Below are 15,070 nucleotides of genomic sequence, written 5' to 3' on the forward strand. Positions count from 1 at the left end.
AACTGTTAATTACCTAAAATCACACAGATGGAGGTAAAACCAAGGTAAGTTTCTTCAAAGCTCCAAGCTTCAGATAAGCAAATAAATGTTCAATCACTTCAGAATACTATGGACTGGCTTCAAAAAGCCTGACTGATTCACAGATAACAACAAAGTTTTTGGTGCTATCCGTAAACATTGCTTTAATAAGTCCATAAAAGCAATGAGATCAACATATGTGTCTATATACAATATATGACTACAGTAATAGATCAGTTTTTATAAGATAGCAGGTATATACTCAAATACATACACATTGTCACTTACAGGAAGGGGGCCCAAATCATTAGGGTTCAAAGAAGCTTTTGATCTCAAATGCACTGGAAATTTCAGTCGTGGATCTTCCTGTAACAGATATATGGAACTGTAAATCCAACAGATCAAGTTGTGACAGATAAAAGTGACAACACATTTAGCATTTGCATGTATCACATATTTTATTAAGATTCAAAAATTGCAATGAATTTTTTAAATATTAAGAGGTAGTTAGGGTAAGTCCTTAACTCCATTAAGTGTGTTATTTGCAGAGATATGGTTAAAAATTAAAGCCCTCTTCCTACGAATGCATGCATTCCCCTAAGTGGTATTTAGATTCATCTGCACATTTTTGGCTCTTAAAACTTAATGAGAAATAAGCCTATCATAAAAAAGCTGGGAAATTATGCAAATGAGCTTCTTACATTTTAATTAATGCACAGATACGACACTTATGAATGAATGAGGTAAAAAGGGGCAAGCAAAACAGGTCATGAAAGACTGATATGCAATAGTTTGTCAAGTATAAAAAGGTCAAATACAAAATGCAAAACACCATTGCATCGTGCATGATATGTAAATCCTCCAAAATCTATTTTCAGTGGATATGTACGAGTAAGTTTCCTTTCTCTGAAATGAGCACCACTACAGGCATGACATGAAATTAGATACTTAAAAACTATTGCTACTGTACATCATTGCATGGAGGACTCAAGTCAGATCCCCATATCAGTTTTATGAAATGTTAGGCTAACAAATCCCATGGAACTTGAACCTTAAAGACAAGACAAATGCCAGAAAAAGAAAAAGACTGGTCAAGATGAAAACATTTAAAAGATGGCAAACGATTTAAAATTCATTACCTAGAATTCCCCTTACCCATGTAGTAGTTTTAGTATTATGATCAATAAAGAAGGGCCTGCCGTTGGGCGCTATTCGCATCTCCCAACCAGGAGGAAGGAAGCTTTGTGCAACTTTGTGTTGTGGTTTAGGAGAGTTGTAGGGTGAGGGCTGTGGAGACTGGGGATTGGAAAGGGTGTCCTTCACGGCTCTGCGCACAGGGGAGTCCTTCATACCCTGAAGAAAATGAAAGATAAAAAGACTTGCAAAATGTCACTTAATACAGGAAACTGAGTAAAACGTATTTCACAGCACAATTTTTTTTCATTCCAGATGTAATTCATTCTAGAATTAAGTGCTGGGATTGATTTCCTAGAACTTAGCTAAATTCTTCTTAATTAGCTACTTCTAACTTACTATGCTTTTTGTTTTAAAGGACACAATGTTTTATCACTTCTCTTGGCAATGATAATGTCCACAGTATTTACATTTGTTTGTATCTTTTACTGAAGCTGTCCTGTACATGTCAGTGTTTCATTTTACAGAGAAAAAAATTGCAAACATTGCTTTGTGTTTCCCGGTGCAATGTATCTCATTTTTAAACAGGAAAGTATCCTAAATTTAAGGCAACATTATCCACTTTTTAATGGATCTCTCAATTAGACTTTCAGACAAAACATTTAAACATGACCTTAAAACAAGTTCCTAAAATAAATGGAGGTTTACTCTCCTTATATCATTTTACAATTACGGATTTTCAACATTTTGACCAGGACAGAAAGAGATAGAATTAGGAATGAGATGGTGAGAAAGAACAAATAAGGTGCCACACTTTCAGTCCAAAGAAGAAACTTTTAAGAACTTGCTCTCCTCAACACAGCCACATTTAATAGATTTGTGAGGTTTAACCATACTTTCAGAAGTAAAAAACACACCATCTTTGATTGCTTAGCCATGTAAGTTCTACTTCTGATATGTTGCAATGAACAACATATAACAGTATTCTAAACTATTTGTAAAGACACATACATTGAATACCCTTTTGAAAGACAAGGAATACGAAATTCAATCAGTATCTTAATTACAAAATTATCCAAACTAAATTGCATGTATTATTTTCAAAGGTAACACCATCAAAATAAATGTTGACTCAAAAAAATATTTTTGATCTTATACAACTGTAGCACTTGAGAGGAGTCATAGCAGCCCATGTTTCAGAAATGCACAGAATTAGTTTTAGCTGACCAACTCAAATTATCATATGTAAGACAGACTATTAATTCATATCATTCAATAATAATAGAAGTTAAGTAATACCATTGTATAATATAAAGATCCAGATGGAAAACTGCAAGAAAACAGCAACATATTACGATAAAATCAACAATAGGGGAAAATGGCTATTAGTAACTAAAAAGGAAATAGAAAGTTATAAAGACACAGAGAGAGAAATCACACATAAGTGATATTTGTTGAGAAGTCTGTTTCTCACCTCAAGTGGAGCAGATAAAGTTACTGTGGGTGAACTAAGGCTGCGAGGCCGTCTGATCTGAGGTTCGCTTAAGTGGTTGTTGCTGCTTGCTGCTGACCCAACCATGCCGTCTTCAGCAAGCTAGTTCAGATGGAAAACTGAGTTAGTTAGTTGTCAGGATCATGGTTCATCCAGAGTTAGGACATTTAAAATATAGTATCAATATTTATTATTATTATTATTATTATTAAATACTGAGTATACTATTTTAAAGAGCAAGTACATTATTTAATTTTAATTCCATTGGAAGGGCAAACAATATGCAGTATTATTAATCAAGCAACCAAACTTTCAATTTCAATCCTAAGAATGTGTTTGCCTCTATTTATTAGTACGATGTAACTCTCTGTAAATTCCTTCCATTGTAGCAATCGACTTAATCTGTACCTTAATAAAGTTAAGAAAAGCAAGAAAAAAAAATCCCAGGCATTGCAATTTTTTTTTATGATTATCCTGAGTTGTCATGACAATGCTTAGATTTTTATTTATTTTTTAAAGTTCTGAAGAGAGTCTTCAACTGAAATTATACTCAATACATGCTAAGCGTGTGCTATCTAAATTGAGCAATATAACAGATTCTCATACCTGCATAATGGGACGTGTCCATGTTGTGGTTCGATTGTTATGATTGACATAATAAGTACGGCCCTTTGCATCCTTTCTTTCTTCCCAGCCTGAAGGTAAGCCTGGTGTAGTATGTACATAGGCCACTGAAGGCTGTTCAAGCAAGAAATAACCGTATTGTTACTCAATAACAACAACAAAAAAAAAAGTCTGCTCTTTAAAACGAACTTTTTAACTTACACCATTCTAAAAAACAACAAACGGAAAAACATGACTCAGATTTAATATAGTATAAGCTCTTCTTCATGCCCCTTTGACACAAATCATCTTTTCTCACAATAGATCTTTTGATTCACTTTTGCAAAAGTATAAGAAGTATCTTGTTCTAAAGCCAGCTAAGCTTATATGCCCTCAAACATTTTAATTTGTACATTATACATATAGACAAAAATGAACTTTGCATTTTAATGATTCCTCCTTAGAAAGGTTGAATTTTTCCTCTGTATTAGTGTGGATAAGTAAGAATTGAAGTGACCACGCTGTCTAGTCAAATCTCTCAAGTTCTGATCTCGTCTCTATCACAGGCTGTCCTGAGTTGGTTGCAGCAAACTACTATGCCTATAAAAACTGAAGTCCAAACATTTTGTTAGGTACAAACGTTGCATTCAGGGTCAGGTGTCCTGAAGACTCAGGATATACCCTAAAATAGAGTCCAGATTTTAGAGTGAGATGTTGCTTTCTGTAATTAAAAAGTTGCACCACAAATACATAGTTTTAAAGAAAACATACATATAATGGTGCCAAAGGCACCAATTGTTATAAAACAAGTTGTGTAAAAAGTTAAAGCCAAAAACTTTTTTACAAAAGGTAAAGCAGCTGAGGAGGCAAATGTTAGAACAAATCACCATTGCAGAAGAGGTCTTAAAAACACTGAGCTCTCTCAAAGGAAAAAAAAAAAATGTTGGAATATGAGTCAGTGCATGCTATTAAGAGATGGAAGATGTTTAAAAAAGACTCTTCAAAATTTTTTGACATGATCTTAAAATAAAACCAAGGGAAGAATCAGCCTTCGAGATTACCAAATACCTCCACATAGGTTAGAAAACAACTGCTAGACTTTATAGTTTTAGAAAGGGGTCTTCCTGATAAAGTGACAACTGCGCTGATGACCATTATTTTGATGGAAAAATAACTAAGTATTTTTGACATAAACATTTCTAGTCCTTGTAATTAAACTAAAAATCCAACACATGATGAGGAAGTGTTACTCCTACCTTACCGTTCTACTGCCCTGAACATTTAAAGAAACATTGAGATCAGTCTCCTGAAAATTCAGGATATGTTTTTGCTCTTGCTCTTATCTGACATGACTATCTATAATATTGGATACTTTAAAAACAATAATAATAAAAAAATACTGTGATGGGTAGCTCGTTAACATTCATTTTTATTCTATGTCTTTATACATTTGATATTTAATTCATTTTAAACCTGAAGTAGTCACTATCAAATTATATATGGCAGTATTGTTAAAGAAATACACGGAAAGTGGTGAGCTAGAAAATTGTAACAAAGTGGAATTAGCAAATTGCTTTAACTCAGAGTTTGATGCACTAGAAGATATGTGTTTTTTTAGCCATGAAACAGTAAAAGGAGGATGAATAAATGGTTAAAAGGACTGAAATTAAAAGTCATAAGGAATACCACAAATACATTTTTAATTGTTGAATTTATATTCATTTGAAAGAAAAAAATTTGCCAGATTTAAAAAAAATATATATAAAAAAATCACTAACAACTGCACTACTAGAATAGATGCAACATCAACCTGTAAAACTGACAGCTAAGTATGATTCCAGTTTTCAGTTCAATCCAAAAACACAAAATGGGTAAGGTTGGAAGGGACCTCTGGAGGTCATACGATCCAACTCCTCTGCTCAAGCATGGACACTTCAAGCAAGTTGCTCAGAACCAAGTCCAGGCAGCCTCTGAAGATCTACAGTACTTAATATCTATTCATGAATATCTTAAATTCTGTAAGACTTTCACTGTTTTTTCCTTATTTTACTTAGATTCGTAAATGTATGCATTCTGCAACTTCTTTTCTTTTCTTAAACTATCATCCACGTTTCGAGTTACTATGAAAACTTATAAGACCGTAGGATGCATTAAGCCACTACTAACTTTACATGGATAGCTACCTCTGTCTCTCTAGGTTTTTAGGTTTACTCACCATGCTAATCACAAAGTAGCCAAAGAAATTACTCTTTCAATGTCCTAATAAACGGTGGCTTCTGCTGTATGATCTTTCTATTTAAAATATTAATACAGTGGAAAACTACTACCTAGAGATCAAAGAAGCGAGTGGCACTGCACAGAAGGATTTGGTATCTCTTCAGGCTTCTAAAGGCTCCTGTTGAAACTCAGGATACATTCTTTTTCTACGGTCTACATTCTTTGCTCCAGCGAAGTAATTTACTGTAATTCTTGTTCTTGCTTCTTAAGACCTCTTCCCAAGACTTTTGCTAAGTTAATCAATATATTTGCTTTTTAACAGAAGAGCATAATAGACACAATGAGCTGGAGAACTGTCTAGATAATCAAGAATGGAAATTAGAAAAGATAATGGATGGATCAGAAAGCTGACGGAGCACATCAGGAAATAGGAAGCAAAGGAAAACAGATGAGAAAACAAAGTAATACTCATTGTAATGAACTATGAGACTGATTTATTAATTTCCTGAGTAGTCAGGTCCTGGAAATACTGCTGTTTTTCCACTTAGTTCAAAGAGCTGACAGGAGACTGACTACCTTTCCCAAGACTGTTCTAACAGTTTCCAAGCTATTAATTAACCAGTGATCAACAAGGTAACAGGTATTAGTCTGAATACAGTCCACAGATCATATTTTAGTTTAAAATTATTTAATTAAGGTAACTGATAGCCTGGGTTCTAACATTAAACATTCTATGCGCTGTATGATGGCATGCTGCAAATGATCAACTTTGACTTACTAGAATACAGAAATACTAGAAAGATGCTCTAGCTGTACCACCTGATCTTCCCTTTCTCTTTAACACTCTATCAAAAATAAATCCAGCTGTCAGCAGTCTTTCCCCTTACTAGTCATTGTGGGTTAATGAAACCAGAATGCAATCTGCAAAACAGAAAGTTTGAAAGTTTGCCCTTCAAACTCCTTTCCATACATTAGATACCAATGTAAAAGATATTCTACATGGTAGAATGGAAACTTAGGAGATTTATCAAGACCCTTTTACCCAAAACAAGAGTGCTTTTTAACAGGTGCCTTCAATAAACAACATGGGGAGACTGCCTCTGAAGTTAAAGCCAAAATGTCATGAGAACAGAGATGCTGGGATATATGATGCATTAACTAATGTTTTGTTCAGCCTATTTTTACAATGCACCTTTCACAGAGGAATGTGGTAAGGGGACAAAAAACAAACAAACATTAAAAAGTAAATCCATGGTGCTTTTATAACCGTAGTTATATTTACCCAAACCTGCAATTTATCTACAAACATCAACATCTACTTCATTGCAGACACTCAAGTAACAAATTTACTCATCCTCTGTCACTGACCTAAATAAAAAGTCCGCTATGCAGATGTACCATTTTTACAGTGTTAAAAAAAAATACGTTTAGATTACTGATATCTTATGAGCTATCTAAATGCTTAGACTCAGACCCACGAGTGGACAAAATCAAGTACTTGAAGTTAGTTTGCCTGAATACGCCCTTTAATAGCCACCTCAGGCCCCAGAGTTTGCTTTGACAATTCAAATCAACAGACTCTTTCCTATCTCCATCACCCTCCGAGAAAGACCAGAGGCCATGCCTGAAATCTGGGACACAAGGCTATCTGGGACACACAGGCTTGATGGTAATAACTGTCACACAAAATAACACTAATTAAGAACAATCATGCTGGTTATGCCCAATAGTAAGTTGCAACAAATTTACAGAAAAAAATATGATTTAATCATATTAATTAGGAGTCAGTGTAGTTTGAACTTAGCTATTAGCAGAAAATACTAATATTTTGTTCTAAAACGTATAATTAACACAAGATCATCTGTCAAAAGAAGACTCTCTTTACATTACAATTCAATGTAGCGTACATTTTAACTAATGATGAGCTAGTCAAGCAAATTCTGCAAGGACACTAAAAAAATCTGCTGTTTGCAGGAACAAAATAAAAGTATGCTCCTTTGATTCTGAAATTCAAAAAACAGTAAATACATACAATATTGCAGAATGATACATCAACGCCCAAATTAAGGTCTGACATTACTATATAGAAACAAGAAACATGCCAAGTCTGAATTACATTTCTTTCCCTGAAGCAAATTATCTAGGAATGCAAATGTTCATGAAAGCCAAGTATTACAGTCACTATAAAATGATTTCTATGAAACAAATTTGCTTCAGATCAACATTTTAAAATATCAGCAAAGTCCAATATAAGCTGAATCTGTTTTCCTTTTATTATGTGGAAAAATTATTTCAGAAAAACATTTCAATAATTTTATTGGATGAGCAAAATAAAAATTCAGACTTGGACTGAAGAATGAACACTGGAAGATGAAAACTGGCAGTAAATAAGACCATTAAGAGCTGTAATGATATACCATTGTACCTCCACCGTTCTCAAATTAAGATCAACTTTAAGAATAAAAATGAATTAGTCTAATGGAGAGTAAGGAAACAAAGCAAGTTAAAAACAAAGCTATGTATATATTGATTTGATGTCTCTAATCAATTATTTCAACATCAGCTTTTAAAGAATTAGGTATTGTCTCTCATTTTTTAGAAATTTCTGGTATTTTCTTAGTGCACTCTGTTAATACTCTGGCATCTATTCATACTAGACAAGTATTGATTTAGAGTGAAATTGCAGTATTATTTGAGAAAACCTGAAACAAAAATATATATATAACTATTGATTCAGGCTGTATTTAACACATTGCATCTCTGTGAAAAAATGTTCATTACGGTACAAGACCTAAATCTACCCACATTTTATTTACAGATAGTGTTTGATAAAGAGTATTATTACCGTTGGTTCCTCACCACCTGTGACAGTTGAAGAACGAGCTCTCCTAGATGGGCCACTCTGCTGTTAAATGATAATGTTACACATAAGTATACTTTGTGATGAAGGTCACAGATTACTCTTACATCTTTAGGAAAAAGGAATCATCCATACTCTCATATTTATTAAAAGAGAGCAAGTAGATTGAAATAATGTTTCAGATAATAGCGAAAAAATGAACCCATCAATCACTGGTAACCAAGTCAGAATCTCATCCCAAAAGAACTAATTTCAAGTATCCAATTCTGTTTTTTCAATATTTCTATCAATAATTAGACCACTTAGTCTAAGTTTAACATGATTAATTTTCCTCTTTCTTATTTGAGATACAAATTTTATACGTTACACCCAAAAATATGGTATTTAAAAAGAAAATAGGTACATTCTGGTCATCAGTGAGTGCACAGAAAAACTCAGGCCAAAAATATGAAACTGGTGTTTCACATTTTCAGTAAAAATTAATGCAGTCAAGTCAAGAACAGCACTTTACTTAGAAAGAAATTATAGATTCAGTTGCTAGAAGATAAATTATCATTAGTTCAGTAAAGATTAAGGTCAGGAAACATCCTTCTTATAGAGCAATGATTTCAGTTCTGCTGTTTTGAACATCTGCTAGAGAAATGAGTGTTCTACAATAGTAAACTGAAAGATACATCATGACAAGGCCCAATCTGACTACAGCAATTAAAGAAATCCAGACTCCATAGGGCAATAGTAAATTAAGAAGTAGACCACCTCTGGAACAGACTTCATTAGGAATCAACTTCTAGAAGGGAGAGAAGACAGATAAGAAGGAATTGTACTGGAAACCACACCATTGCTGGTCCGGAGGAGAAAGTAGAGAGGTGGATAATACTTCAGAAACACTTCTTTGAATAATAGCTATGACGTGCAAATATAAGCAGCAAATGTAGATACACTAAAAATCTTTGAGAACACATGAAAAATTAAAGAGAAAAATACTGTGGTTACTCTAAGTGTCTGCCCAATAGCAACAGGAAAAAAACAACAACAAAGGAGTGACGTCAGCTTTAAAAATGAACATACTAATAACGCTCTACTTACTCAACATTTCCACAGCAAATTTGTGTAATCTTTTTTTATGTGTGGATTCATATGTAATATATTCCTAATAAAAATTGTAAAAAAAAAAAAAAAAAAAAAAAAAAGAAAATCCTGGAACATGTACTCCAGAAAAAATAAAATGTTTAAAGTATTATATTGTTTTGAAATAATTGGAGCAGTTTTATTCACACGCATAATTTGCACAATCCTAGTTTAAGTTGTTTCTCTATAGCTTACCACCTTTGCTAACCTCATACTTCTGTTGTAGTATAAAACAGGTAGAACTATGAATTAGAGGGAAGGTGTGCATAGTTATAGAGTGAAGGAGAATCTTACTCTTTTCAAAACTATCTTTGCTTTTTTTTTTTTTTTTTCCTGTTTGAAGAACGTGCTTAAACAAAATTGCAGAAGCTGATGCTTAAATCACTTGGATGAAAAAATTCCAACACGCAGTTCTATTCAGTTCTATTGTACAAGGACTATCACTAAAAGGCTTGTTTTAACTACAGCTAGGCAAACACTAAGCCTGTTAAATGTTATACGTATTTCTATATTCCAAGTAAAAACAATTTACAGGACACTTTTTTTCTCTTTTTCAGACACTTTTTTCCCTCTCTTATGGCCTTTCTCATTCTACTTTCTAATCGTGATGATATTAATTTGGTTTCCATTATGATTTGGGATAGTCATATGTCCATATTGGTAACTGAACTAGATCTGACTAGAACTCCTCTAGGAAAAGATACTATTTACAATCAGATAATGTTTAAACAAGAAGAAAGAAATAAAACTTAGTTTTTGCTTACCAAAGATAATTGAGACTGTTCAGCGACTGTATCTGTTACGCTGCAAGATCTTAATCTTGAAGAAGGATCTCTTTGCTGAAGAAAAGAAAAAAGGATGTCTGTAAGTTAAGATGTCTTAAAACATGGGGGTTTGTTTTTCTCACATTGAATTACTATGAATAGTAGCCCAAAGTCTTAAAGTCTTCCTCTTCCCAAAGAGGGAAAGAAAGCGAAAGGGGAAGGGAAAGGGAGAAAAAGCAAAACAAGCTCATGAAGCGTTTTACCAGAACTGCCTACTTTCAGTTGTAATCCTTTGTTAGTGTTATAACAGCTGATCCAGTAAACTATGAAGGGTTTGTAAAATCCTAATGTTAGAAGAGACACCCTTTAACATAAAGATGTACAACAAACTTTTGAAAAATTACCATATAATAACGTGGACAATGATTGAAACAGCACTAGCAGTCTTTCCTTTTTCCTTTGTAAATGCCTAGTTTGATACTCTCTAGTATTATTTGATGTATTTTGCTTCACTAAAGAAACAGGATAGAAACACTAAAGCTAAACACTAAAGAAACACTAAGGATAACAGAAGCAGGCTCTCAAATTAAGCTCATACAGAAAAAAATATTGAACCTAAATTGAGAAAATCTCTTCTTCAAGGCAGTTTGTTCCATGATGTAACTAAGATGCTTTTTTGAAGATACTTTTACCTGTGTGCTCAGTTTTTCCTAAGTCCATCAATTACTACTCATCCATATAAATGAGTCAGATTACTTTGAACTAACAAAAGATTACAGTAATAGAGATGTATTCAGAAAGAACAGCATGTCACGTACAATCAAAGAACTCAGTTGTTCCCCATTAGAATCAGGAGTGACCTGAAGTCTTCTGCTCAGTTCCTCAGACAGCTCCTGAGGACTGGTACGGGATACCGGCGATGCAGGAGGTGGTGGCAATGACAAGCTTAAGGAATCTCCACTTGCGCTTGCCTCCTCTGAAATGGTTTCCCAAGGCTGACAAAAGAAAAGGAACTAAGTTAAGTTTTTGTAAAGACAGACCAAGTGTCTCCTTTGCCTTCCAGATGACTACCTGATTGTGACAAACACAGGTGTGATAATCAGGTGTGATAAATGTTTAATTAAATAAACCAATCCATAGAACATACATACAAACATCCTCAGTATAAAGGGAAAAGATTTTCTTGTTGTCTTCAAGGTGGTGATGAAACAATGCTTTTTGATTCAATACAGATGCAAATGAAAAGATGTATACAAATCAGCTATCACTAAATAAAATCTATTGGAAATTTTTGTTCAAAATTTAACTAATTCTGCACTCTTACTAAAAATCTGTAAGAAACAACTCTCAATTTTAAGTTAGAATAAAATGCATAATAATATTCATAAGTACCTGCAAATAAAATATTAACGGATGATGAGCAAAGTAAGAGCTTCCACAATCTTTTTATTGCTCTGAAGAGCATTCAGTGAATCAAAACTTTCACAAAGAATTTTGCCTGTGATTCTCATAATAAAATATTCCTCAAGGTTGAATGGGATTACAGCTTTGCACAAAAAGCTCACCTAGGTGTACAAATATTTATGAAACTTCATTTAGTTAGTCTAGCTGTAAATTAAACAAACATGCTGATTATTAAGATCTCAGAATTTCAAACAGAACAAAGCACTTTGGGTAGAAAAAACAGCTTCACTTTCTTCTAAATCAAGACGCTAAAGAACACTGAAGCAAACATCTATTCTATTCAGCACATTTCACGTCTTTTTACGACTCATTTCATTGTTACTCAAAGCAGAATATTGAAAGTGTTTTTATCAACTTATATACAACAAGCAATGCTTGGCATTATAAATGATTGTCCTTGCATTTACATGGTATTTATAGTGCATACACTTCCAGTCACCCACAAATGCATATGACCTGGAAAGTATAGCTCTGTCTAGGATTTTTGCTGTGTCACTAATATTTAATTCAGGCAATTTCCGTAAAATATTATGCATGTTGTATATTAATTAGCTTACAAAGGAGAAACACTCTGGCTTGAAGTTTAGTTAAATTCTTAAAAGCAAGACCTTTATATACCTCAGGAATGTCTCCGCTCTCCATAGGTTCTGGTTCCAAATCCTCACTAATGTGTCTCCGAGAGCGAAACCGTCTATGGGCTGCTTCTTGGTTTATTTGTCTGATGTTGTTATCTGAATCAGATCCCACATCACTGGATAGTAGGGAAAAGAAAGAAGGAAGGGGAAAAGTACAAGAAAACAATGAATATTAAACTAAAACACCTACTTCTTCATCCATTGCTTCCAAAACCTCATTAATGCTTTTGATTATAGTATAAAATTCATTACTCTTGCATATGTCAGGCTTCATAAATAGGAAACAGTTTAATCCTTTAGTTTAAATAATATAAAACTGGAAGCACTTCACAAATATCATGTAATACTGGAAATTAACATTCTTTGCACATCAAAGTTGGCACAACAGAAAAATTAAGTCCCCACTCTAACATACTAACCGTTATTACTCATTGTGACCCAGGATAACCAGACTCAAAATACAAATGCATGTGACCTTGAAAGTATAATAGCAGACCCTGAGGCCTCCACTTTATATACACATCTGATGATGCTTTCTAGCCATGACTAATTGGTTATCTGTCAGTTAAAAATTTGTGAAGCCATGTACTCCTTGTTTCATTTAACATAATCAGAACACAAGGAGGTCCTAAATTAAATAATTTATAAAATTAAATTTTCATAGATGCTTACGGACTGTTACCAACCAGAACAGTGGTAGTTGATGAAAAAGTAAAAGCTGCGTAGTAAATAGCTCAGCATTTACAAAAATATTTCAAAACCTTCAGAATGAAATTTAATTAAATTCTAAGATAAACACATCAGACAAAAAGAACAAACAGTGCCATAAATACAGACAACACACATTTGCGTAATTTAACTATGAATATGAACATTCAAGAAGGAACAAACATCACTTATTAGAAGCAATAGTGTAAGAATAGTAGCTACTCTAAAATAATGCAAGATGTTTGAATAATGCATGATTTCAGTATAACTCTTAACATTTTTGATTAAAACATACTATTTAAAATGTAAACTTGCTACAGTACTATAACTCTAATTATAAGCAATGTGTAATGAAAGTTTGAACAGGAGCTGCACATTAACACAAGCGTGCATAAACAATGAAGTCTATACACTGAATAGTAAAGAGGATGTCTTCAAAATCAATCAGTTTAACTTAATCAAAACTTAATAGACTTGAAATGCTTGTGTGTTGTTTTTTGTTTGTTTGTTTGTTTGTTTTTTAATACCCTTTCAACAGTCCCTGCAGAGGAACTTATTCCTTTTAAATTACTTACTGAAAAATTCCTCATCTATCTACCAATATATAAAGGTACATATTAATTTCTCTTCCACCTTCAGATTCCCTAGATTTTCCCAGAATACTTATGTGTATATCTGATTTGCTTGGTGTGGGGAAATCTCTTTATATTCTTTAAAAAAGATGTTTCGTTTTTAACTGAAGCTCTGCAAACTTTGGTTCTCAATTTACCAGAATACCTGAAAATTTTCTCATAGTTTCAGATAGGTAGCAGTTTGCACCAGAATCAAAATTAGTTTGTAACTCAAAAGAAAAGCGTGCCTTTACAAACAGCTTTGTAAAAATTGTGCTTAAACTTTTTCCAACCTTGAATTCAAATCCAAAACAATAATGTTTGTTGGAAAAAAATCACTATCCTGACAGATAATTTTTCACTCACCCGTAAAACATTTATCTACACTGCCACTTACATTAAACTTGGTCGATGCCATTGAGTAGTTCTGTTGTTATGGTTGACATAGTAAGTCCGCCCCAGGTTGTCAACCTTTTCTTCCCATCCAGGAGGCAGTGGAGGAGGTGGTAACTCCTCCTGACGCTGAGATGCGGAGTCATTGGAATCAACCACATCCCATCCATGCTTAGGAATGAAAGAAAAAAAAAAGATTATAAACTTTGAGTTAAAGAGAAGTTGTGTTACTGTTGCTTACATTACTGCATGGGTGCAGATTCAGATTTTTTTTTCCAAAGAGAAGTTAAAAATTACTTAAATCTCAACCATACACACATAAACTCCATGGTTACAATGTGCACTACATTTCTATGATTAAAACAACAACAACAACAACAAACACTAAAATTCTACCAGTTTATTAAAACAGGAATTCCTAAACTTATTTGGGCAGGCACTCTGCCTGGTGGTGGCCAGGTGCAGATTTTCAGTCATGAAGCCAAACAGAACCAACTGCTAACTTTTGAACTCAAGCTGTGACCTTTTCTTCATGAAGCATAATCCTTCATTTTTCCTTTCTCTTTCCCAGCTGCTATTTTCTTAAAGCATATGGGAACTTCTATTCACCACATCTATTCTATCCTTTTGTCAAATTCAGCTGCAGCTTGCCAAATGGTCTAAAAGTTATTGACAGCAGCAAAAAAGCTATGCAAAAGCAGGACAACATACAGATGTGCAGATCATTCAACCATACCTCTTCTGGGAAAATAAACAAACCTAAAATCAATATTATTTCTAAACATATTCAATAACTTCACTTACACCACCACCACGCTATATTTTACTCCTGTTTCATAAGCATAACCCAAAAGACTTTAATACGTAAATCTACTTGAATTCAAACTGAAATCTAATTGCCTTTGTGGATTCTTTCTAGGTAAAATATCCTCACTTATGTAAGATTCAACAGGCATAAAATGCTACCTTACTGTAATTCAATTATAGTTAAAAATATTCCTTCCCCATTAGTCCTCAAAAATTGAAGTATAAAATTAAGGAAT

At 33.5% G+C, this 15,070-nt stretch overlaps 1 protein-coding gene across 9 annotated transcripts in view; it reads right to left on the reverse strand.

Moving 5' to 3' along the window:
* NEDD4L (NEDD4 like E3 ubiquitin protein ligase) overlaps window positions 1–15,070 on the reverse strand; it is a 144,708-nt gene that overhangs the window by 25,190 nt on the left and 104,448 nt on the right. For 6 of the 9 annotated variants that reach the window (XM_032206474.1, XM_032206473.1, XM_032206477.1 and 3 more), the window contains 9 exons: window positions 14,032–14,198; window positions 12,299–12,431; window positions 11,035–11,211; window positions 10,217–10,291; window positions 8,310–8,369; window positions 3,251–3,382; window positions 2,627–2,746; window positions 1,174–1,371; window positions 307–384 (listed from right to left, as the gene is read on the reverse strand). In XM_032206474.1, coding sequence (XP_032062365.1) covers window positions 307–384; window positions 1,174–1,371; window positions 2,627–2,746; window positions 3,251–3,382; window positions 8,310–8,369; window positions 10,217–10,291; window positions 11,035–11,211; window positions 12,299–12,431; window positions 14,032–14,198 — 1,140 coding nt within the window. The remainder of the gene's footprint in view (window positions 1–306; window positions 385–1,173; window positions 1,372–2,626; window positions 2,747–3,250; window positions 3,383–8,309; window positions 8,370–10,216; window positions 10,292–11,034; window positions 11,212–12,298; window positions 12,432–14,031; window positions 14,199–15,070) is intronic. The other 3 variants (XM_032206475.1, XM_032206471.1, XM_032206472.1) reach the window with 1 other exon arrangement.

The sequence above is a fragment of the Aythya fuligula genome, chromosome Z (assembly GCF_009819795.1).
Source record: "Aythya fuligula isolate bAytFul2 chromosome Z, bAytFul2.pri, whole genome shotgun sequence".
In the NCBI taxonomy this organism is placed as follows: Eukaryota; Metazoa; Chordata; class Aves; order Anseriformes; family Anatidae; genus Aythya; species Aythya fuligula.